General features: G+C 40.7%; 2 protein-coding genes across 2 annotated transcripts; both read left to right on the plus strand.

Annotated features, from left to right (window-relative positions):
- Positions 1-8,543: 8,543 nt before the first annotated feature.
- On the plus strand, positions 8,544-10,938 carry pou3f3a (POU class 3 homeobox 3a). The gene is given in 2 exon segments (XM_034213791.1): positions 8,544-9,870; positions 9,872-10,938. Coding segments are annotated over 2 exon segments (1,269 nt in total). The 5' UTR covers positions 8,544-8,892; the 3' UTR covers positions 10,163-10,938.
- A 6,109-nt stretch (positions 10,939-17,047) lies between these two features.
- Positions 17,048-25,702, plus strand: gpr45 (G protein-coupled receptor 45). Its single transcript, XM_034213782.1, has 4 exons — positions 17,048-17,193; positions 19,193-19,392; positions 20,872-22,311; positions 23,466-25,702. The coding sequence occupies exon 3, from the start codon at positions 20,978-20,980 to the stop codon at positions 22,136-22,138; it is 1,161 nt and encodes a 386-aa protein (XP_034069673.1). The 5' UTR covers positions 17,048-17,193; positions 19,193-19,392; positions 20,872-20,977; the 3' UTR covers positions 22,139-22,311; positions 23,466-25,702.
- Positions 25,703-25,713: the final 11 nt, after the last annotated feature.

A 25,713-nucleotide genomic window follows, 5' to 3' on the forward strand; every position in this document is an offset into this window, starting at 1 on the left:
CTCTCCTTTCGGTTAGGGAGGTCCAGTGGTTCCTAAGCTAAAGGAGGTTATAAAGGAAGTTTGAAACCTCCTTTCCTTTCATTTGGAGAATTGGAACGGCACTTATCATGGCTGCCAGTGACGTACTTCCGGGTCATTTCACTTGGTTAGGAAGGTTCCTAAGCTAAATGGACTATTGGAATGGGCCCCAGGCATTTAAAGAATTTAACGTGTGCAGCAATTGGCTGCTGAGGGGTGACGCCCACGCATTTAATGAGGGGGGAGAGAGCAATAGAGTGACATGTAAGTGACTCATTGTTAGGTCTTCCTTATTGAACTTGCGCTAAAGCTTTCATTTGTGCATTTTATTCCAACAATAAAGTACAATGAACAGGTTTCCTATATCTCTTTTCCTTAAGCCGTTCCTGGTAAAACACCGTTTGCCTACTAGTGCTCTGGCTCCCACCTCCCACCTGTCTCCAATATATACAATTACACCAGGTGCTCTAATCACCCAGTGCCCAAAACATGCCTTCAAAATAAAAGCATAGAAACTACTTTAACTTATGACACTAACTAAGAATACATTTACAATAAACACTATAAACAGCAAGAAAATAAATGTTAAACTATTAAATAATATAAAGAGATATATAGCTCCAACATACAGTATAATGTTCGTGCGGACAAGGCCTAAGTAATTATGACCCATCTTAGGGCCCTATCATGTCAGTTGATATGCTGATTTAGGTTCAGGGTTTAAGTAAATTAGCCTAAAAGAGTTGACACACAAAGATCCTGAACTTTTTGGGAGACTGTGTCATATCCGTCTGCCCAAAAGTGTACGGCTGAGAAGCAAAACAAAGCTTCCTTCCTTCAGCTCTACTGGAAAAGGTTTCCTATTGTTCAAGGGCACAAACTTTGAGTCAAAGTTGACGAGTTAATATTTGCACAGATTTACTTCGCAAATCTATCAATTTGGGTGATACCAATGATTGCACTCTTTGTCAAACTAAATGATTTCCTCTCCTTCATATGTTTCCAACACACCTGCAGTTGGCTTTGTTTCCTGTATTATTTATTTTACAAAAAAATATAATTTCCATGTTGCATCCTTAGCCTGCTGCTTCATTGAAAGGTCACGGCTGGTGAAAAGCAGAAGCCGGAGTACTAGCTGTGTTTTGATGTTCAGTGCTACCTATTCCCTCTCTGTAACCCCCCACGAGCCCCTCTGATCTGCTGCGCTGCTCATTAAAATACCCTCTCCACCTCCGCATTAGCATCAGAGTCATGGTCAGACTGCTTTGTGCTATAAGGGTGGAACACAATATCAATAACAACAACACAAACAATAGTAGCCTTTGGTCCAGGGAGGAGAGGAGGAGAAAGGTCTTTGATAATGTACATCAAAGAGAGACGCTGTGTTTTCATTGCGTGCGTGCCAAGGGCGGCTCTGATCCGGCACGTGTGGAGTGAGCTTGAGGTCTGATGGTGAGCTGAGGGTCTGCAGGACGGGGTCTCAAGGATGGGAAGTCAAACATACAACCAACAAAGACTTGTTAAGTCAACCCTCGATTGACATTGACTTCCCTTTTCTGTCAGCGTTTTTATGGGAGAGTGCTTATGGGTCTTTGAATCAGGAAATGTGTGCAGTAAGGTGATACAAAGTTTGAGAAGACTACCACCGACAAAACTGTACATTTCTGAATAAAGTTGAACTTGAAACTCATGCAGGCCTCGGTGCTGAAGGAAGAGCTGCCAGAATTAGAGATGATAGTTTCCACTGAAGAAGAAGAAGAAGAAGAAGAAGAAGAAGAAGAAGAAGAAGAAGAAGAAGAAGAAGAAGAAGAAGAAGAAGAAGAAGAAGAAGAAGAAGAAGAAGAAGAAGAAGAAATGGTAAATGGACTGTACTTATATAGCGCTTTATCCAGTCTTTAAGACCCCTCAAAGCGCTTTACATACTACATGTCGTTCACCCATTGAGACCCATTCATACAGAGCAGTGTATGTACTTAGGACATGCACTAACATGCATACACATTCACACACCGTTGGCCATGCCATCGGGAGCAACTCAGGGTTAAGTATCTTGCCCAAGGATACATCGACATGTTGACTGCATGGGCTGGGATCGAACCCACAACCTTCTGGTTGAAAGACGACCGCACTCCCTCGCAGCCACAGTCGCCCAAGAAGAAGAAGAGGGAGAAGAAGAAGGAGAAATGACAGATATACTATATAGATCCAGACAAAAACGCGAAACAAAACAAGATCAGATAAACATAAGAAATAACATGAAATAGCTACAGTGAGAGAAAATCAAACGAATCAAAATGTTTGGAAAATGTCAAGAGTTTGCTGTACAGTACCAATATACAAGGAGACGGAGTTACACAGTTAAAGGACACTAAAACAGTTTGCTAGTATATCAAATAAAATAAAGTTGCTGATATATGAAGGACTATGTAAGGGTTTGAAATCATTAACAACTTTCGCTGACCATAATGGAAACATGTGGGTAATATGGCCTTTTCCATACTACAAAATAAAAACCTCCAAATCTTCATCATCACTGAACTCATCAGTCACTCTGCATGCTCCCTTCACTGAACACTTACTCACTTTGGCAAGAAGTTCCATTTCTTGTGAGATACTAGAAATAGCTTTTTAGTGTGCAGTGTTAATGTGAAACTCCCCTCACCGTGCGGTGAATACGTGTTAAAACCAAAGCTGCATGACATTGCTAACCTGCTGTGCTTAACGGTATTGATAGTATTTATATAATTAGATTAATCTTATGTCTTGATTGATGCATACGCTGATCCGCACAGTAGTATCTTCTACTATGTAGAAGCTTGTGAATTCCCCAACTGGATCCATAAGGTTTAACCAATGATAATACATGATACATTATTTGTTGATAATATGGAGTATTATTTTTCTAAATCTGCAACAATTCCCTATTAGATGTTTGGTTGGAGTATAAAGTAGCAGCAAGTAGAAATACTCAATTAACCCAATTACTCCAAATTGTACTAAATGTAATTACTGTCCACCACGATTCAGAAGTCACTTAATGTTTCAGTATCTGATACTTCCTTCTCTCCCTCCGATCCCACCTGAGAAATCATCGTCACTACAGAGAGCCTTTATAAGCCTGTGGAGCTCGGTGGGAGCTTCAGAGAGAAATCTGTCCATTCATGGAGCCGGCGGCCCTGAGGGACTCCGGCTGTTTGCCTTGGCTCGCTCCGGGCCGGGCACAGGGCTGCAGTGTCCGGAGCCACAGGCTGCAGCTGAAGGTATTTCCTGACTGGGTTTCTCAGCGTACCGCGTTAGAGACTAGAGGAAGACGACAGATCTTTAGATGGAGAACATGGACACAAACTCATCATGTAGCGGCTCAATTTCCAGTTCAGTTTGAGTCGCCGAGAGGCTAAGCTTGGCTATAAGCTGCGACGCGTTTTCAATGAGAAAGTCCATACTGAAGTAAGATAGTTTGACGATATGTAATAAACAAAATCAAAACACAGTTACTATAGGGACAAAACAGTCAACAGAAAAAATGACAGCACAAGCTCACCCTCTGTCATCCGCACTCGACATGAAACATGTGACCTATACACACAAACCACACCCATGTGACAATTAACGGAAGTGCTCAACAAACACAAATAAAAGTGAAGTAAACAAATAATAATAATACAAATAATAAGCTCAGGCTCTGTAGCATTTTGGCTCCTCCACATCAGGAGTGGGAAGACAAACCACAAGTGTAGTCCCATCTTTGTTTCAGTTCACGAACCTTGGTAAACGGAAATTAAAAAGCTTCTTTAAAACCCAACTTGCATGATTTTGTTCCCCCTTGCCATATAAGTACATATAGGCCGTGTCTTTATCCGAATGCACTAAACCCCACGAGTCTCATCTTTTCTCAATTTCCTCAGTCTTTCTTTCTGTGATGAACCAGATGTTTCTCTTCTCTCCCTGCATTTTGTTTTGGTTTAGCATAAGTGTTCAGCAAAGACGTTTGCTTCTAACGGGCTATCATCCCAGGAACATCTCTCCCTATTTTTTTCATGCATATGGACACTTCACATTTCAGACCCTGCACACACCTGCAAGCACCTGTGTACACACACACACACACACACACACACACACACACACACACACACACACACACACACACACACACACACACACACACACACACACACACACACACACACACACACACACACACACACACACACACACACACACACAGAAGAAGAGAGATGAGTGGTGTCTTTGTACCATTTCCTAAATGTGATCTCCCTCTCTGCTGTTCCTTGTCACTTTGGCCCCTTTCAAATGATCCATTGGGATTAATGAATGCAATTTCCACAAATTAATTCCCCCTATTCACTCATAATGGGCTAACCCACAACAGTGTTTAGCTGCTGCATCTGTCCATTGGGTGTCATCATCATTGGGGTTGGTAATTGACTATTCGTAGTAAACAGCTCCTTCTTTCCTTCAACCCGCCCTCTGTTTGAGCAGATCCACCACACCCCGTGGAAGTTAAGGAATAGAAAATGATTTACCGAAGAGCAAACGTCACAGTGCATTCAGGCCAGTACATTTAAATATAATTGGTCATGTTTGTCTCATATTTCTGCGTGTGAATGAGGGTTTTTGGAAGTAAATGTACTTTGATCATTTCCATGCGTACCCTGTGTTTGCTCTCTATCTGTACACTGTGCTCTTCATGTTTCCTCTGCTTCCGATTTGAGCGCTCAGCAGGGGGCTGTGGGTAGAGACTCCCACTGTGAAGGATCTCTCTGACTCAGGGAGAGCTGAAGGTCAAACACACTCATGATCAGAACCACAGGATGACTCTGAAGACGTGGATTATAAAAAAAAGTGCTGGGATGAAAGCCACAGAGAGAAATCCTGTTCTTGTGCTTGGACTTGCTCAACATACATAAAACAAGACATCAAATGAAAAGAAAGTACAATTTCCTGTGTTTTAATCACCTGATACCAACTTTAAGCCATAAAGAATGACATGTTGTCATATTCTCTGCAATGAATATTAATAAATGTAATAATGTGGAAATATGAACAACAAATCTGTCTTTCTCAGAAGTTAATTTTGTGTTTTCTCCTCCTGTTTGTGTTTATTCTCCATTCTTAATTAGTCAGACCCTTGACCGGCAAAGCAAACAGGACGAGAACAAGAGAGAAATAATCTGTTTCTTTGGAATGGAAAACTCCTGGAGCCCAGATGAAGGTTTTTGTTTTTTTCTCTTTCGCAATTTTGGTGGATGCATTAGCATATTTCAAAAGTCTACCAAAGAAAATAGCCCAGGGCAGAAATGGCCGATCTGCATATTGAAGACTCAACAGAGGGCGAAGAGCGGGAGAGAGAGAACGAGAGGAAGGGAGAGAAAGTCTTTGAGTAAATGATTTGAAGAAGATCTAAAATAAACAATAACATAAATTAGCCGACAGTGTCGTGTTTATTATGCTGGATTAATTGCAGTATTCGCGACAACTACAACTATTTGCTTGGTTGTGAAGCAGAGAGTGAGAGAGAGAGAGAGAGAGAGAGAGAGAGAGAGAGAGAGAGAGAGAGGAGAGAGAGAGAGAGAGAGAGAGAGAGAGAGATGAGAGAGAGAGAGAGAGAGAGATAGGAGAGAGAGGGGAGAGAGAGAGAGAGAGAGAGAGAGAGCAGAGAGTGAGAGAGTGAGTGAGCAGAGAGAAAAATGTGCATCATAAGAAGGCCTCTTCACCCAGCTTCCTTCATGAATAACAAATAGAGACCCAGCGCTGCGACCAGCCAGCACAACACATGAAAAACATTAGAGCATTCCCTCAGTCGTCTGGTTTCTCCACATTGTGCTGCCAGGCTGGAAAGATGTGAAGCTCTGCGGCGGTTCAGAGCAGCTTCTCTAATTTTACTGAACACGGCTCAACAATAAACAGGTTTTATAGACTGTGGAATAAATAATTGCTCATTTTTTAAAGTTGTAAACTTCTCTATTAATACTTATACATCTGCTATGATTTATAGAAAGCCATACAAAACGTTTCAGACACTTGTTTCATTAAGGTCATAAGGAATTAATAGAGGGCTATCCCAATACTCGGCTAGAGGTTGTTAATATTAATTTATTTAGTATTTTAAGAAATGGCCCTCGTATTCTTTTAGATTTACAGATGAATTACTGACAAGTGCAAGCCATTATTAAAACCTCATACATTGCAATATTGACAATAACACCATTTATTGTCGGGTTATCATGAATGGGCTCAATTAGTGAAATCTTAACTTTGATAAAAAACGTTGCCATATCTGTTGATCTATTATCTCTGTTCCGATATGAAACATGATTCCTGGATAAACTAAATGATCATGCACTTTTCACATCTGTTATATATTGATCTTTGAATGTCATCTTTATCATTTACTTAATCACTATTCACTTCATTATGGTTTTGTTTAAACTACAAAGACATTGTCATTCCAGAAGGTGTTGTAAAAGAAGTTGAAATTGTGAAAATAAAGTCATTGATGAAACGCAAACCTAAACTAAACATTTGAGGAATTTAGAAAGTAAAAGAAAGTGTGTTTTATGTGTGTTTTTAATTTACCGGGTAGACTACTGTACACAGTTTAACCACAACACATCTGAAGAAACGCTGCAGAGCATCTGGAAGACAACTTGTGTATTAAAAATAAAGAAGTTTACATTTTTCAAGCGGTATTTGAAAGGAGTGCGTTGGATTTTCTTTATATTCATTCTTGTGCCATTACAAAGGTTAAAGGGTAACGCAGATGTATTGCAGAATTTAAATAAAGCAGACTGTAAATGCAGAGTGTCTTATTGCGCAATGTGTCATTCAATCAGTGATGTCTTTAGTTGAGTTAGTTTTATGAGTGTCGTTGTGCTTACTCTGCGATAAACCCCAGGCCCCCCTCAGCATTACTCACTGAGTATTGTGAACTTAAAGTACTTACAAACAGCCTAATAATAATAACAGGATATGACATACACATTTCTGCTTGTGCTGATAAATCCTAATGCATGTGTTTGTGGTGCAATGTAACTAAGTACAGTTAATCAAGTACTATATTCAAGTTCAATTTGAAGTACTTTTATAAACATCTATTCTAGGTAAATATATTACTTTTTACTCCAAAACATTTATCTAATATGTTTAGTGACTACTAACTTGCAAGTGATAATATTTAATAATAACTATAAATCGACAAATACATTAAGATGTATATGATAACAGATTCAACTATCTAGAATTAAGTCCTTCTTTACCACTAGTGGCATTAAAGTGAAGTTGTATTAATAATTATAATGCAGAAATATAAAATATAAAGTTTATATTCTGAATATTCAGTATAGTTTAACTTTTGGTAAATTCTTTATACAGTATATACACATACTTTTTTCAAGTTAGTTGCAGGACTTTTACTCATAACACTTATCTAAAAGCTCAGAGTACTTCATCCACCAATATGTATTATATATATTGTATATTGCAACACATTTGAGTTACTTTTTTCAAACTTAACCACATCCTAAAACTAGATAAGTCTAAACATAGTTTGAACATGAAAAACTGTACATGTATAATTGTGGATTCAAAATTCAAATGTTATGGTAAAAGTCTCAGTTTATGTTGCAGGCTGAATTTGTGTGTCCATTTATCTTTTACCTTTTGGATGAGATCCAAGACAAATCCTGAGAGCTGAAAAACATAAATTAGCACATTTATTTTGCGGCACCTGGCTCTCTCCTGCAGTCACAAAACGTCCTGCTTCTCAGACGGTGCTTCACCCTCTCAAGGCCCGTGAAACTGAGCCAAATCCGTGGTAGAAAATTTGCCACGACACGTTTGTTTAACAAGCCATCCAGAAACTGACCCATGGAAACATCCAGAACTGGGGTGTTGTTTTTTGAAGGATGGAAACTAGTGCGGTGCGTTACGCCACTGTGGCCTTCCTTTACCATATGAAAGGGAGAGTGCATTAAGATGCAAGAGGCGTACCAACAGCGTACATGTACCAAAGAGCCGAGGATCCTTGACACCAGCCTCGGTCACTGCGTTAATATAAAAGAGAAACCTTGTTCTGTATATATATATTGAAATATACCGCACTTCATAATCTGTGTTAAAATAATAATAATAATAATAATAAAATAATAAAAATAATCATAATAATAACCAAACATAACCATTACCTATATTATTCATTATAATATCATCATTATTATTGTGTATATGTTTAAATTAGTGTTATTTTTGTTGTTGTTGCAGGATTTCCATCTCCAGCTATTATCGTCTGTCTTATTTCTATTGTAATATTTGTCTTTATTTTTGCTTTTATTCCTGCTGCTGTAACTTTGTGCACCCGAGGCTGGACTGAGACACAGCTCCTCTCTGACTGCGCGTCCAATCAGCAGGAGCTCTGCAGAGGCTTTCTGTTGTAATTGGATGGAGATGGGAGAGGAATACGCAGCCTTGGCACAACGTAAACACATGCTCGTTTTCTTCTCTGCGCAGAGGACTGGCAGAGCAGTGAGCGAAACTACCGAGAGGACTAGACAGACTTTACATTATTTTCATTCATTTAATCGCTTTAAAACATTAATATCAGTGGTTTTAGGTGAGTCTGCTCCTCGTTTTGGCACAGGACAAGGTGTTTCCCATCAGCTCCGTGGATTACGCACGGAGGAGCTCCCGGGACAGAGAAAAGTTTTGAAGTTTTGTTGAACCGGAATGCTGCACAATCTAACCAAAATCACCTGAGCCTCTATGGAGTGACTTCCTGCTTTCTTTAAGACTGCATTTATGTATGGATTAGAATAAAATTTACCAAAGGAGAGAGAGAGAGATATCTGAAGATTTATGCATTGGGGGATGGCAACAGCCACCTCCAGTCCTTACCTCGCCAGCAGCAGGATTTTGTCCAGCCCGGTGCTTCACTCTGATCGGAGGGTCGGGGGCATGCAGCCGGGCAGCACCGCTGTGACCACGGTGTCTAGTGGATACAGAGGGGACCCTTCAGTCAAGATGGTGCAGAGCGATTTCATGCAGGGAGCCATGGTGGCGGGCAACGGGGGGCACATGTTGAGCCATGCCCACCAGTGGGTGACATCGTTGCCTCACGCAGCAGCCGCAGCAGCTGCAGCCGCGGCGGCAGCAGCCGAGGCCGGCTCCCCGTGGCCCCCCAGCTCCCAGCCGCAGGACGTGAAGAGGGGCAGGGAAGACCTCCATACAGGCACCGCTCTGCACCACAGACCCCCACACCTGGGGACGCATCAGGCGCACCAGGGAAGTTGGGGAGGCTCTTCCGCGGCGCACATCAGCATCACCGAGGGGCAGCAGCAGCAGCAACAGTCGCTCATTTACTCCCAGCCTGGGTTCACTGTCAACGGGATGCTTAGCTCCCACGCCGGGCAGAGCCTCATGCACCACGGGGTGTTGCGCGGGGAGTCCCCGGAACTCGACCACGGGAACCACCATCACCACCATCACCACCACAACAACAACAACCACCACACGCACCACAGCCAGCACCACGGGGTGAACCACGAGCCGCACTCAGACGAGGACACGCCGACGTCTGATGACTTGGAGCTTTTCGCCAAACTGTTCAAGCAGCGGCGGATCAAGCTGGGCTTCACGCAGGCAGACGTGGGTCTCGCTTTGGGCACCCTGTACGGCAACGTGTTCTCACAGACCACCATCTGCAGGTTTGAGGCGCTCCAGTTGAGCTTTAAGAACATGTGCAAGCTGAAGCCTTTGCTGAACAAGTGGCTGGAAGAAGCCGACTCCACCACCGGGAGCCCGACCTGCATCGATAAGATGGCCACGCAGGGCAGGAAAGAGGAAAAAGCGCACGTCGATCGAGGTGAGCGTAAAAGGCGCGTTGGAGAGCCACTTCCTCAAGTGTCCCAAGCCTGCCGCCCAGGAGATCACCTCTCTGGCGGACTCCCTGCAGCTGGAGAAGGAGGTGGTCAGGGTCTGGTTCTGCAACCGCAGACAGAAAGAGAAGCGCATGACGCCGCCAGGACTGCCTCGCACCCCGGAGGATGCGTACTCGCAGGTGGGCAGCATGGGACCGGACACACCGTCACCCTCCATAGACTGCAAGAGGATGTACAGCGACACGTGAAAATAACTTACCGGACAATAAATCAGAACTTTTTTTAGATAATATGTCATGTTTCCCCAAATGATAGCATAATTCATAACATGTTCTTACATGTCCACATGTTCTATGGTCCTCAATAATGTTGTTTCCAAGTTGTACTCATTTGAGAGCAGAACACTTTTATGCATCCTTTGGTATTTTCCTGCACTATGAATCAGCCTTTGCGACAGAAAATGAAAAAAAAGTCTGAACAGAAAATGAAAAAAAGTTTATTAATCGCAATGTGTGTTCACCAAAAGAGCCTACGGGCATTTTATCAATCTGATACCAAGAGATTCAATGAAAAATGTTTCCAAATCTTGGTAATGTTCAACATAAAAGTTCCCCTTTAATGCTGCAGAGTTTGATGTCCCACTGGCTAAACAGGGTTATTGCCTATGTTTCTTTTATATGAAAGACATTGGTTTAATGCGCTTTATTCAGCATTAAGTGTTTTTTAATGAGCAATAATTTATCTTCCTTCAAATGTGTTTCTAACTTTTGTGTTGTGTGTCAGTGGATTTGTGTTGTGACACAGTCAGTGATCAAAGAGCGACTTAAAGTAAAAGCAGTATTGTGTTTTTTCATTCATAGGAAACTCCTTTTTGTCAAAATAGCAAACATTCCCTTAAGTTTATGTACAAGTTAGTCTGCTGTGTGTTCTCTGGTGATGATTTGGTCTATTTATTTTTTTCCACTGTGTTTATTTTCATGGAATAGACAAAGTATTTAATAAATTTGACTTAAGAAATAATTGTGTTGAGATACCTTAGACTCACAAACACCCACAAACATGTATTCTGCTGCTTTTCAGTGTGTTCGGTCAAACAAACCGCAAAGTTATTCATGACAAAATGTAATATCTGCGTATATGTTAAAAAGTCTGAAAAATAATGTTATTCTGCCTTGGCTTTCCTCTTAATAGTTTCTTATTGAGAGCAATGACTAGTCAGTTAATTAAAAATTAAAATCATAAACTCACAGAATAGTTCAATCATTCTTCAATTTAATAAAAAAATGTTTAGTTGTTGCCATAATGATACTAAACGGACATTTATAGTTTTGGACTGTTGAAATACAAATAATTAACATATTCGTTAGCAGTCAGAAAGCCGTTAGCTACAACTTGTAAATGTATTCGATGTCTGCTGGAACAAAGCTGTTTTTCAAACCTGTTGTAAAACTCTTTGAAAATAACTCTAAAGGAAAGCACTTAGTGTTGCAAAGATAACAATTGCAGAGAAAAACAGAAACAGAATGAAACAAGATACCTAGGAGGTTCATATAAAGCAGTCACACAAATAATAATCATAATAGTAATACATTTAATTATAGAGCGCTTTTCAAGATATTCAAAGACCTTTAGAGGGTGAGCATTCTTAAAAACATCCATGAAACAACACACTTAAAATATGCAAGTGATCTATTACAACATTTCCCAGCTTTTAGGCCTCCTAGTTGTGTTCATAAATATAAAATCATCTGTTTCCACATTTCCCAGCTCTTATGTGTTGACACTATTGAATCTGAACTCCTCACATGCCTCTCTCCTTGGTGTGATATACGCTGCAGCACCATACATCCAGTGGACCGAGCTCCTGGATCGCAGCCAGCAGAGGTCGGCCATCCCAGCTGGCGTTTCACCTCGGCAGCGGTTGCCAAGGTGACAGCGAGATGGAGGGACACGAGGCGGCAGGTATTTTGCCACAGATGATGGGTTTGGCAGATATACATGTAGGCAGTAAGAAGCTCAGGACGCTGGCTGTGAGAAACAATCTGTTTTACTCTCTCTGTCTCTGATGCACACAAACAAACAGAAACACGTCAGCTAATGAGCTAATTCGGCAAATCTAATGTCGTATTATTGATATGTGGAAGATCATTTGGGAGTCGTGGAAAAAAAGGCCAAAGGGAGGTCAAAGGTCGGCTGTTACAGTAGCTGCGAACAAAACACACAGAAATAAACACAAACCTGGAAGTTAATGTTTCACTGCAAATGTCACATTTAGAATTGTTGTTTGAGTACTTGCCACTGTTTCTCTTTCAGAAGCTTCCACATGGACATAGAAAAACAAAACATGTGACTGATACACACACTTCTGGTAACCATGTCATTCTTTTTATGAATTTCGTCACTACCTGTGTTAGAAAGAGAGATACATCAACGTGTTTCTACGTGTGTGTGTGTGTGTGTATGTGTGTGTGTGTGTGTGTGTGTGTGTGTATGTGTGTGTGTGTGTGTGTGTGTATGTGTGTGTGTGTGTGTGTGTGTGTGTGTGTGTGTGTGTGTGTGTGTGTGTGTGTGTGTGTGTGGTCTAGCATTACTATACTTGTGGGGACCTAAATATGTTTACATAGTCACGTGTGGGGACTCGCCTCCCTTATGGGGACAAAATGGAGGTCCCCATGAGGGGAATCATTAATTTTAGGGTGAAGACTTGGTTAGGTTTAGGATTAGGGGTAAGGGTTAGGTTAAGGGTAAGGTTTAGGGTTAGGCATGTGTTGGTTATGGTTAAGGTTAGGATAAGTCTCCAGGAAATGCATGTAAGTCAATGTAATGTCCCCTGAAGTGATGTATACATGGTATGTGTGTGTGTGTGTGTGTGTGTGTGTGTGTGTGTGTGTGTGTGTGTGTGTGTGTGTGTGTGTGTGTGTGTGTGTGTGTGTGTGTGTGTCTTTGCTGAAATTTGGCAGGATTTAAGGGGAAACTCGTATAAATAGCAGCCTGCCTGCATGAATGGGTGGCTTGAATCGGTCTTTAGCAGTAACTCTTGGTTAATTTTCAATCCCTTAGTAGTAGGTTAAAGGGGAGACGATTACAAATAAAGAATACATGCTAATGAAACTTCCCCAGCTTGTGTGACTGACACATACAAAAGCAGATACAATAGATACACAGGTTTTGATATAAAATCCTGAGAAAACTGTCTTATTATTGGGCAGACAAAAGTAAAATAATAACGACAGAGTGATTAAAAATTGCTTTAGCTTCACATAAATTAGCCAAATAAGATTTTCACCAGACGATGATGTTGAAAAAAATACTAAAAACACTTTTACTGGCACATTTCTTCTTCACCAAATGATGACGCTCAAAGCTTGTCAGCATTAAGTAACTGAATGTAAAACAGCTAGAACACACAGCGCTCGGTCATAACAACCTATCCCAGTCTTCACATAAACACACAATGTTAATGTAATGAACCATTCTGCCTGCTCTCAGCTACACATCAACATCACACAGGGGTGGAAAGGTGGCACCACAGATCACAGTAATCATCTACCGGTCCCTCGTAACATGGTGTATTCCCCCTGAGCTTCAAAATGCTGAATTCTCTGATAAAAATGGAGGCGAAATCTAAGCTCGCAGGATTGCAGTGTGATCCCCTCAAAGCTTAGCGATGTAAAGATGGGAGATAAGGCTGGAATTGAGGGATAAAAAGCCCTTTAAAGGGGGTTTGTCATCACACAACGCTTAGGTGTCCTCTCTGAATATTAATGTGGGGATCTGAAGGTAAAAGCTGATGATGTTACAGTAACCTGAACCCAAAACCATCAATCAAAAGAAACGGCTAGGCTCACATGAACACCCTGAAACGTGTAGAAAGTGCTCGAACATAATGTGGTACTTACATGAGGTATTATCACCACTGGAATATTGTTTCTTTCATCAGTGAAACAGTCAGAATGTTATTAGCTCCCCCAACAGAACATGCTAATATGATTGCTCATAATTGCTCTTAAAGCCTTGTTCAGAGGTACTTTACATAAGGCAATTATGGCATGATAATCGCCTTCTGCATGTTGTTTGTGACTCACAGTTTGGGCCAGTGTTACATACGCACAAACTAAAGAAAAGCAGGTGTTAATGCACAACTATTTCACTGTGGGTTGCACATTATCAGTCCTCACTGGTTGGTGTTAATTATTTCCACATTGCTGAGATGGGTTAAGCACTAAAGTCTAACACTGATTAACACACTGTGGCTTCCTCAGTGTGAGGTAACGCTCATGGAGTCAGAAGCAGCAGCATGCCTGTATAAAAGTCAAAATAATTTATTTTAGATTCTTGTAATTTTCTGTGTGAATGTATTCAAATGTCTAAATGTAACAGGGAAACTAGTCCACACAAGACTCAATCATCTCAAAGTCAATATTATTACGTGTGTGTGGAGTCTCCTCTGAATATTCTGATTTAGTGGTTTTCACTGTTTGATTTTTTGGTGAATGATGGAGTACCAAAGTCTCCCCATCAGGAAGACATTAAAGCAAACATCTGTGGAATAATGGAGAGGGAAATGAATTCTCTCACCAGCAAGCTTGTTGTGTGGGTGCCACTGAACGTGACGAGCATGTATGTGCCAGACCGCTGGAGTGGAACTGGTTTGATGGGCATGTTCAACACATGGGCACGATGCCAATTTAGACAAGCATGCCCATGAAAAAGATCTCCGCCTGCATGCTAATTGTGTGAGTGTGTATCCGTACGTGTGTGACTAGTACTGAAAATACAACAGTGTTCTTATATCAATCAAAATGAATTACAATAAATTCCATTCAGCAACTCTGTATCGATGTTTTTCTGCACATCTGGATTCAGCCAGCATTATATCAATGATGTCTGAAAAACCTCCTTAAAATACAAAGCGGTATCATTTATTTAACAATTGATTAGGCTGCTGCTGGAAAATGAATGATGGATATGTGATGTTTGAAGAAGAGGTGGTGCATCTTTGAAAAGTGTAAATGAAAAAGACATATACTATAAAAACCTAAACATACCAACACATAAGAGTTGCAGAAAAGCCTCAACTGAAGGCCAAATGCATGTAAGACACAATGCTGCCATCTCCTGGACAAACATCATTAACGCATGTTTGTGAATGTTTACTTTGCATGAGGACACTGTTCATATCCTCCTGGGACCCGAGAAAAAAAAGTGTCTTCCAATTTCCTTTTTTTTGTGATTTCCTACCTATTTAGGGTTAAAAAAACATCTTGCAATTTAGACTTTTTTTATTTTATTTTAAAATGTTACAGTATGTCCACTGTAGAGGACGTCGGGACCATATTAGTTTGAAAAGACAGCCAACATTAACAGATGGACTATGTAACATATTATGGTTATAGAGGGATATTAATACAATAATACATTGACCTTTACTTAAAACATGAATAAGTAATTGATCTGAACATTGCTGTTTATTTGGTCAATAAAAAACTAGTTTGGTTTTTGGTGAATCTTTCCAGATCTTCAAAGACTTTGTAGTCAATGTAGTGGGAAAGTACCTCATTGACTCCAGTCGGCACGGGCTGTAGGGTCATCTTGACTAGTTTTATGGATGTGGTCTCCATTTGACCTGCTCATAGAAACAAAGCTTGCATTCCTGAGGCAATTCTCATTTGTCATGCCTCCACTTAAAATAAAAACAACAATAAGACATACGTGCTACTCTTGGCCCACAGAGGGCCATGTCTTTCCAGCTCGTCCCTATCTGTCTCTATGTATCTATCTGTGCGCTCATGGAGCCTCCTGCATCTTTCCCCCCTTCTTCTTGACCCTCTTCTATCCCAGGTGTGAAATCCTCCTCTCTCTCATCATCTGAGAGCTCAAAATCTGAATCTCCCTGAACTTTCTGGTACAGAAAATGTCTGTTTCAGTTCCGTCTCCTGCAACAATATTGAGTCATAAAGTCCATGAAGACGGTCCTGACGTCCACTAGAATGGACATTTATAAAAGGGCTGTTATTTGAAAACTTGAATTATTGAATTGCTTTCAGAACTAATTATATAGTTCCTCACATGTTAATAAACAAGAATATATATGATTTTCATGGTAAAAATGACAATTATTCAACAATATTTGACTTCTCCTCCTGCTTCTATACAATTTTGTTTTTCGTATGCCAGCCATTTTGGATGAAAAGAAAGGAACTTCCCAGCATGCAATTTTAACCAATGACATATCACTGGAAAGACCGGGATGTCCTCTGTACATCACATCAGGGATTGATAGAGTAGCTCAGAAGAGTAAAAGGAGATGCATGTTAACAAAATGTCCACTACAGTGGACATTTTCAATGGGCTGGCCTGGGTCCGGCAAAAACACAAATAAACTGTTCAATGAATTATACATTATAAATGACAGCTGTTCAAGATGAGAAAACTAGAATTAAAATGTGGATGTTTTAAAGAAGTGGATGTGAGTCTGTTTATGCCATGATCGACTGACAACCCAACATACAGACTGACTGTTTAATTAATACATGCTGGAATTCATGGTTATGTGATAAGGAATTCAAACGTCCTGAAATTAGTGTTAATTACAGTAAGGTATTTTTAAATCATATTTATTTAAATGTGTCCTGTTTTGTTCTTACTGCATCCCTTGGTGCATGGCTAAAAGACCAGAACAATAATCTAAATACCCTTTTGATGAATATGTGTGTTATTCATGTGTGTACAAATCCATATTAGGCATTTGAAATGTGCTTTATTGTTTTAGCTAAAATGTTTTATAAACTACCATTTGTTTTAGTTGCTGGCATTTATTAGCTCATACTTTAAAGTACATGCATATATCTTCTTAATGTGCATATTTTATCAAATCCAATGTGCAATCTGCTTTGTAAGTAGACTTGACAACATGTAATTAACTATTATTATTAGCTGCGTTAGGTAAGAGACTACCTTTTAAAAGACACACTTCATGTTAAACTATAATGTGTACACAAACACATTAACATCACACAGATAACCAAGTATGCATTAATTAGCATCCCATATGATACATGCTGCATGTGTGAAATGACCTCGCACTGCTCCTTTAAGTCAGGGACCACCTGCTCTCCTCGCGTCAGCTTCATCCGCAGGAGGCACGATGGCGATCGATCCGGCAGGAAAATGTTCAAAGTGGAATATTTTTGGGAAAAGCTCGACATTCACAGCGAGAGAAACGCGATTGTCGAGTCAGGAGACAAGCATGAAGCCTGATCACAAACCTGACGTCGAGGTAGGCTTATTTATATTTAGTAAATGCTCAAAAATGCATCTGATCATTGCTTTAATCCCCTGCTCGTTGCTTACTGGTGAAAGGTTGTCTTTTCTCTTTGACGTGTGTTTTTTCATGATGGTCTGCATTGACAGAAAGGCTGAGTAGACTAGAGAAACACAGGTGATGGAAACAGGCTCTTGTGTAAATATGAGGAGGACACACTGTACAGGCTCAGTGCTGGTGCCATGTGAAAACAATGTGTTTTAATAGTGTAAGCAATGGGTTATTGAAATAAGGATACATATAGTATGGTATTTTATGCACGAGGTTGTACAAAAAGGAAAATAAACCTGCATCAAGGAGCTGATACCACTAATCCTCTTACATGTATCACTGCTTCTGGATGCTGTTAATCATAGACACATGAAAGTGAAAACAAATGAACAAATCGATATTATAAAACTCTAATATTTCTCTATGTTTGTATTGTCACATCAATCTCAGTCAAGCAGCAGCTGAGGTAAACCACCTGTTTTTGTTGCAGTAAGCAGCCAGGAGCCCCCTGCAGGGCAAAGCTGCTCATTATCCTCTTGACCTAATTTGCACCAGATCATTTTGAAAGGTGAAAATGTATTACAATTCAAAATGTATGCATCAAAGTATTACATACGTTTGTTTTAAAGACAGTAAACAATACCTCATAGTAAAAAAGCAATGCAAATACGTCAACATTCATATGTTTTTAAATGTCACAAACAAGCTGAGTAATCGCTCATCTTTATTGAATATACAACACAAACAATGACATAAACAAGACCTCAAAACAATATTTGTAGTGCCTGACTTTGAGGCATTTTTGCTTAATTAAAATAATTAAAAGAAAAATAAATGCGGTAGACTGAAACGCTAATTTTTTTATTCCTAAATCCTGTGAAACGTAAAAGGGAAAATATTTTGCTCATAAGGGATGAGAGAACAGGCTGCTTGTTGCCATGGAATTGGTGACCTTGTTGCCATGGCAACAACGAGCAACGCTATGCAGTGGCCTATAAGGAAGCTTGTGCAAGAATGTAGCTTCAGTCGCTGCAGGCACCGTTTCATCCACCTGTGTGTCTGAGAAAACCATCATTTATTAAGATTAAATGTGCACTCTTGACGTTTGTTTATCAAAATGTTATAAGCGATATGTTCTGATTTTTGAATTCGAACATTGGATGAAACTGTGTTTACCATCACAGAAAAATCAATGAATCCACAGGCCATTTTTTACAGAAGATATTTTGAAATGTCACAGTATAAAAGCAGTTATTAATAATTTATGGAACGATGGCTGCTTCAGTTTTAGGATGCTTCATGCCAGCTGGCTTACGATCACTCTGCAAGGTCTTCCTGTCTGAATAGAACAAAGACAATCATCATTTTATAACCAGCAGCTACTATGAAGTCTATTAAGTCAGGAAATGTGTTTCTGCCTCTCAAGTATAGAGATGTCCTCCTTATCTCTGTTTTATATCATTATAAACTGACATTTAAAGACATCACCTTCATCTTTGAGAAACTGAGGTGGACATTTTAGAAACCAATAATCGATATATCTTGAGAATAATCACTAAATCAATCGATGATTTGAATTTTTTTTATATTCACCCCTAAACCTAAACTGCACTGTTGTTATTCTGTTATTCTATAATCACTGTTATGTGCAAAACACACATATTACTCTACTTTCAACCATAGACTGTAGGCTCTCAACACCATTATATGTTCACTGGTCTTTTCAAAATGCTGCTACTTACTGTACTTTTTACCATGGACGTGTACTTATTCGTTTTTACTTTTATCAACCTGTGCTTGCCTCTATATTGAATAAATCCGTTTTTTTTATCTTTGATCTGAACTGTACATTTCTGTTACACTGTATTTCCCCCCTCTGTAAGACAAATGAACCTTTTCTGATCTCTCATTCTGATTTATGTCATGGAGGTCATGATGTCTATCTGTTCTTCTTGTCTCCCAGTTCCTGTAGGAGCCCGTCCACCTGCAGGACAACCTCTGAGACCAGCGTATCGCTAACGCTGTCCCACTACCAGGATGTGGAAACCATAGCAACAGACGAGTCCTGTGTGTCCTGAGGATACCTATGTGATTTATCAAAGTGTGAAGCATTATCCAAGACTGGGCTTCTGCTGAGTCTGAGGAAGACAGGCTATATCATGGGTGTGTACTACACTGCTGTGTGAATGTGCGTAATTCTACTCATGTGTGAAGCACGGACTGTGTGTGCTCTGAAGGGTTGGTGGTGTGTGTGTGTGTGTGTTTGTTTATGCACCCATGTGAGTCAATACAGCTGTTAATCATCAACCAAATCCAATCTCTGTGAGCAGCACATGTCTTTCCTATGTGAGATACCTCTCATGTTGTGTGTGTCTGACGGTCTGCTTATGTAACTTCTTCATCCTCTTGGGGAGTCATTCCTCCTCTCACTGTTTGAATGCACAATTATCACTGAGTAATAGATCATGCAGCAGCTGAAATCCTCTGACTATCTAATGAGCCAATCAGTCTGTGGTATCTGTTATGATACCATCTTTACAGCAGTCTTTTTCAATATAGTTTTACTCTTAGCATGCCAAACAGTAACCTATATGCATCATAACAAAGCATTTATATTGCTTCCTTTTTTCACTGCACTGCATCACCAAGTACATTTCCTCTGATTAATATACTTGAAGGATAACGCAACTCTGATTTAAAGGAGACATATACAAAAGTTTCAGGTTCATCCTTTTGGTTTGGGTTTTCTACTAGAACATGTTGACCCAGAAATTGTTGAAAAAAACTAATTATTTTTCTTATACCGTCTCTGATTATATCTATATTCCTTCTCCTGTCTAAAACACTCTGTTTCAGTGCCTGTCTCTTTAAGACCCCTCCCAAAATAGCCCAGTCTGCTCGGATTGGCTTGTAAGAAAATATGGCGCACCTTTGCATAGGTAGTTTATATGTAGTGAAAGGTCATTCTCAAGTAGTGAGGGTATATTTGACAAAGCTCGTATAGACCAGTGCTTCTCAAAGTGTGGTCCGCGGACCACTGGTGGTCCGTGAGCGCCCCCTAGTGGTCCGTGAGTATATTGGTAACATTTCACATTTGAAATAAATTAATCTATTTAAGTTTTCCGCACTCTCGCGGGAATATCTCCGCAATGGAGCGAGCTTAAGTTTAACTTTCAATTGCATGATATAGCCCAGCGCAACACCTTCTTCACACATGTTGCCACTTGTACCACTTTGTACCATTTTTAGGCGATTTGTAATATGTTCTAGAAAAACGATGTGTTTTTTGGATATTTGTGGAGTTAGGTGGTCCGCGAGTGTTTTTTAATTGGTTAAGTGGTCCTTGGTATGAAAAAGTTTGAGAAACACTGGTATAGACAAAGGAAGGGGAACCAAATCTGAATAACATGTTGAATCCCATGTTTTGTAACCAAGGCAACCCTTAAAAAGTCTTATTCTACAGTTTTTGGAATGGTAGGCTCTACGGATACCAAAATGAATAGGCAAAAGCGCTATAAAGAGTCATAGCATGTCCCCTAAAGGAGACAGACTGCACATTAATGTAATGCCTGTTGACTTTTTCTGTATCACAAAGTATTCTTTGAAACCCAATTTGACTATATTCTTGTCTTTCTATCTCAGATATTGCCATGGAAGACCAACTTTTGGAGGACATTGTAATGTGCACACCACAACAATAATCAACATGAACCTTCTTCTGGGCTGACATCCCTCCATAAAAGCTGCCATGGCTTTTTGTAATGAAAGCCTGCTGGAGGAGTGCAGCTTCCTGGGGCCGGACAGTGTGGAGGAAGCAGCAGAAAGTCTCCCTTCAGAAGCTGCGACTCCCCTCATATCGGTCACTCTGCGGGTGACCCTTGCCGCCATAATGATCTTCATGATAACCATCGGATTCCTCGGCAACGCTATCGTGTGTCTGATTGTTTACCAGAAACCCGCCATGCGTTCTGCAATCAACCTCCTCCTCGCCACGTTGGCCTTCTCGGACATCATGCTCTCCCTGCTCTGCATGCCCTTCACTGCGGTCACCGTGGCCACCGCCGACTGGAGCTTTGGGAGCGGGTTCTGCCGGGCGTCCATCATGCTGTACTGGCTGTTCGTCCTGGAGGGGGTGTCCATTCTCCTGATCATCAGCGTGGACCGCTTCCTCATCATCGTGCAGCGGCAGGACAAGCTGACCCCTCACAGAGCCAAACTGTTGATCGCAGGGTCGTGGCTGCTGAGTCTGTGTGTGTCCCTGCCCTCTGTGATCGGGTGGAGGACCAGTACGGCGGGTATTGGGGGATCCTGGGCGCCGCAGTGTGTGCTGGGATACAGTGATTCCCTGGCAGACCGTGGATACACAGTGCTGTTAGCAGTAGCAGTGTTCTTTGTACCTTTCGCTGTCATGCTGTACTCTTACATGTGCATCCTCAACACGGTGCGCCGCAACACCCTGCGCATCCACAACCACACCAACGAGCACTCCTGCCTGCCAGCCCTCAACCAGGTCAGCAAGATGAGGCTCAGCGGGCTGCAGCGGCCTCCTCAGATCAAGGTGGACATGAGCTTCAAGACCAGAGCCTTCACCACCATCCTCATCCTCTTCGTGGGCTTCTCTGTGTGCTGGTTGCCTCACACGGTGGTCAGCTTGCTGGCGGTGTTCAGTCGACAGTTCTACTACAGCTCCGTGTTTTACCCCATCAGCATAGGCGCTCTGTGGCTCAGCTACCTGAAGACGGTGTTCAACCCCGTCATCTACTGCTGGAGGATCAGGAAGTTCAGGGAGGCCTGTCAGGAGTTTATACCCAAGAGCTGCAGACTGTGTCCCAGGGTGCCGGGCAGGAGCCGCAGGAGGGTGAGGCCGAGCAATATCTACGTGTGCAGCGAGACTCAGTCGGCTGTGTGAAACCAGTGGGCTTTGACACCCAGAAAAATAGTTTGGACCCCTTGTCCTCACAATAAAGCGGTGCAGTGATGACCTCGGCCGACCTGGAAGTTAGCATTGCAAGGGTTTCCTCTGCCAAAAGCGATTACTGCAGTAACAACTATTCTACCTGGGATCAACATAAATAATAAGACATTAAAACTAGGGCCGGGACTTTAACGCGTTAATTAAGATTAATTAATTACACAAAAATTAACGCGTTAAAAAAATTAACGCATTTTAATCGCACTTATTTTTGCACCGCGGAACGTTTCTCACTGGATGAGTTTCAGGCGTACCGATTATACTGGAGCACCAACTAACGTTCATGACTTCAGACAACAACAAACCACAGTGAACAACAGTGGGAAATGTTGTTTTAAAAAACGGACGGATGGAAGCGTCGATAAGAGCACGGTTGTGTGCAAATTATGCAAAAAGGAATTCGCATATCACCGCAGCACATCAAGCCTCAAGTATCACCTCAATGTAAAACATATAGCAGCTAGCGTGGAAGCTAGCGTGGACGTTAGCCTCTTTTATCGCGTTCACACCAAAAAGAGCCGGTACTAAAATTAGTTCATGAGAACCTTTTTACCCCCACGAAAGTCCCTGCTAGAGAGCAGAGAGCTGCTAGAGAGCAGGGACTTTCGTACGGCTCTCTTGTGAGAAAAGAGCTATATTTCTGATTGGCTGGGCGGATTGCAAACCACGCCCCGTAAAACTCCCAAAAAGTTTTGTGAAGCCGCCATTTTATTATCCTCGCATTAGCATTATTAGCATTAGTTTTATTAGCATTAGCCCAGCGCAGAAACGCAGAGAGACTAACTTATGGCAACACAAAATAAAACATGGGAGCGGTGGAGATGAGGAGGTGTCGGCGTTCTGGCGATTTACTCGGAAGGCTTCAGTAGAAGCTGCTGGGACTCCCAGCAGCTTCTACTGAAGCCTTCCCCAACTCCGGGGACTTCCGGCCGGGGACTTTGGGCGGCAGTATACGCCGTGAAGTGGTTTGCGGCCTGCCAGTAAACCCAAAGCAGAAGAAGAAGAAGTGACGTCAGCGGCTTCATTTGCCTAATCCACCCTCAGGTTCAAAGAGTTCTCATGAACTAAGTTCTCATGAACCTTTGTGGGAAAAGTACTGCGGTGTGAATACGCCTAATGGTATACTAAAATCCATGTGAAAAAAAATTGCTTCTCACTGTTCTTAGGTCAAATATGTATATGCGATTAAAAATGCGATTAATTTCGATTAATTAATTACAAAGCCTCTAATTAGATTAATTTTTTTAATCGAGTCCCGGCCCTAATTAAAACATCACATTATTGACTATCCGCAATAGAGTGGTGCAGAGATGAAGTATTTTATAGGTAGACCCAGAAGTTAGCATAGCAAGAGTTCCCTCTACAAAAAGTAAAGGATTTTTTCATTGGATTTTGGTATACTGCAGAAATTAAGTTCTTTGGTAAATACACATTTATGATACTTAACATGTTTTGTTCAGCAGGATAAACTTGACGATTATCACGACTTTGATTTTGAGCGTAACTGCAACCGGCAGAAGTAAAAAGCTATCAATAGGCTCTAACAATCTACATCCTTGTCACGTGGCTGCAGGTCATCACCGCTGAGCTAAAGGCGGACTCAAGTGTGGGGTGATGACGTTTAGTAATCTTATTGAGCCATTTGTTAGCAACTGCCGTTTTTATGACACATAAAAGCTCCGGAAATTCACAAGTTGTTTTTTACTGACGTATTTTATGTTGTAGAAAAACCCGTCAGAATCTCATAAGCTTGTGTTAACCAAAGACCTTATTTCAGGCCTCTAACCAAAAGAAAGTTTTAAATTACCGTAAAATAATATACTGGTTATTGACTAAAGAAACTCATTTCAAGAATTTTTAAGCCACCATGGATGAAAAGTTCTTAAAGTGATCACAGATCTACAATTTGAACAACTCCATGACAATTGGACATCCACAGAGAAAGGTCACGTGATTTAATTGAAAGCTCCAGAAGTTGTTATTATTAATGTTCCTGAAACGTACTGCCATCCAAACAGTTTTATATCCTTCATTGTCAATTCACCTCTTTGTTTCCGAGTTTGTGACGGAATTGTTTCATGAATGTTATCTTGTTTCTTCTGACTGATAAGTAGTTGTAATAATAATTATCTTGTGAGTTATGTGATGCATTTCACACAAAAAAAGCATACAGGGTATTGATGTTCAGCAATGTTTTCAAGGGACAGTCTGTAAGCTTTTCAACTGACGTCTTATTTAAAAAATACATTGTTTAAAATGATATCTGTGCAGAAACACAACCTTGTGTGATTTAAAATTGTAATTTAAAACCATGAGTGTATAAGGCGTGTGCCAGTTATTGAGCTGTGAATGTTTACTTGAATGTATCATCTTTCCATGAATAACAAAAACCAGGTAAATAAATGCAATTTTTAAAAGATGTCGCATTGACAGAATGCTAATTTATTTGGGTAAAAAACAAATGGCTGCTTTTACAATGTACAAAATGAAAAATAGGTTGCTGGGATACTAAAGTCATCCTTTCACTGTGAGTGGATGTCTCCTTCACTGAAGACAATACACACAATGGCTTGCGTTTAATTAATTCTATTAGGCAAGGCAAGTTTATTTATACAGCACCTTTCCGCACACAGCAACCCAAAGTGCTTTACAAAATAAAATAAAAGATAATTAAGAATAAATACAGTGGAAGCACATTATAAAATTACATTTAAAGACAGGCCTTTAAAAAGCAAAGATAATACAATAAACACAACAGGTATAAAATACATGAATAAAAGCCATACTGCAGTGTGAATTTGAACAACTCATCCAAATGCAGCGTCCAAAAGATACGTTTTTTTATCTCGATTTAAAAGTATTAACAGTTGCAGCTGACCTGCAGGATTCAGGGAGTTTGTTCCAGATGGTCGGGGCATAAAAAGTAAACGCTGCTTCTTCATGCTTAGTTCTGACTCTCGTAACAGAGAGCAGACCCGTCCCAGAAGACCTGAGACTCCTGGATGGTTCATAATTCTGCAGGAGATCGTTAATATAATTAGGTCCTAAACCATTTAGTGCTTTAAAAACCAGCAATTTAAAATCAATTATTTGGTAGACTGGAAACCAGTTTAAAGACTTCAGAACTGGACTGATGTGATCCACTCTTTTTGTGTTAGTGAGGACTCGAGCAGCAGCGCTCTGAATTAGCTGCAGCTTTCTAAGGGATTTTTTTGTGAGACCTGTGAAGACACCATTACTATTATTAGGTTAGATAATCCCATTGGATCAGCCCAGAAATTGTATTTTTTCTTTAATTTAAGCAGTAAATAAACTGTGGCTTGAATTTATTCTCCAAAAATATGTGTGTCATTTTGGTATCGAAACATTATTACTTGATTGATTTTTAAATATATGTATAAGTGCTATAAAGCTGAAATACTGTACCATCATTAACAATACAGTCTCAGGCATGGGTCATGTTGCTGTGCAGCATGCAACAGGAAGGTGGTGCTGCTCTTTCACTGATAATC

This window comes from Gymnodraco acuticeps, unplaced genomic scaffold, assembly GCF_902827175.1.
Source record: "Gymnodraco acuticeps unplaced genomic scaffold, fGymAcu1.1, whole genome shotgun sequence".
Lineage (NCBI taxonomy): Eukaryota > Metazoa > Chordata > Actinopteri > Perciformes > Bathydraconidae > Gymnodraco > Gymnodraco acuticeps.

Bases quoted from the DNA above. Each gene is read 5' to 3' on its own strand.
- gpr45 (XM_034213782.1), top strand. From the start codon at position 20,978: ATGGCTTTTTGTAATGAAAGCCTGCTGGAGGAGTGCAGCTTCCTGGGG.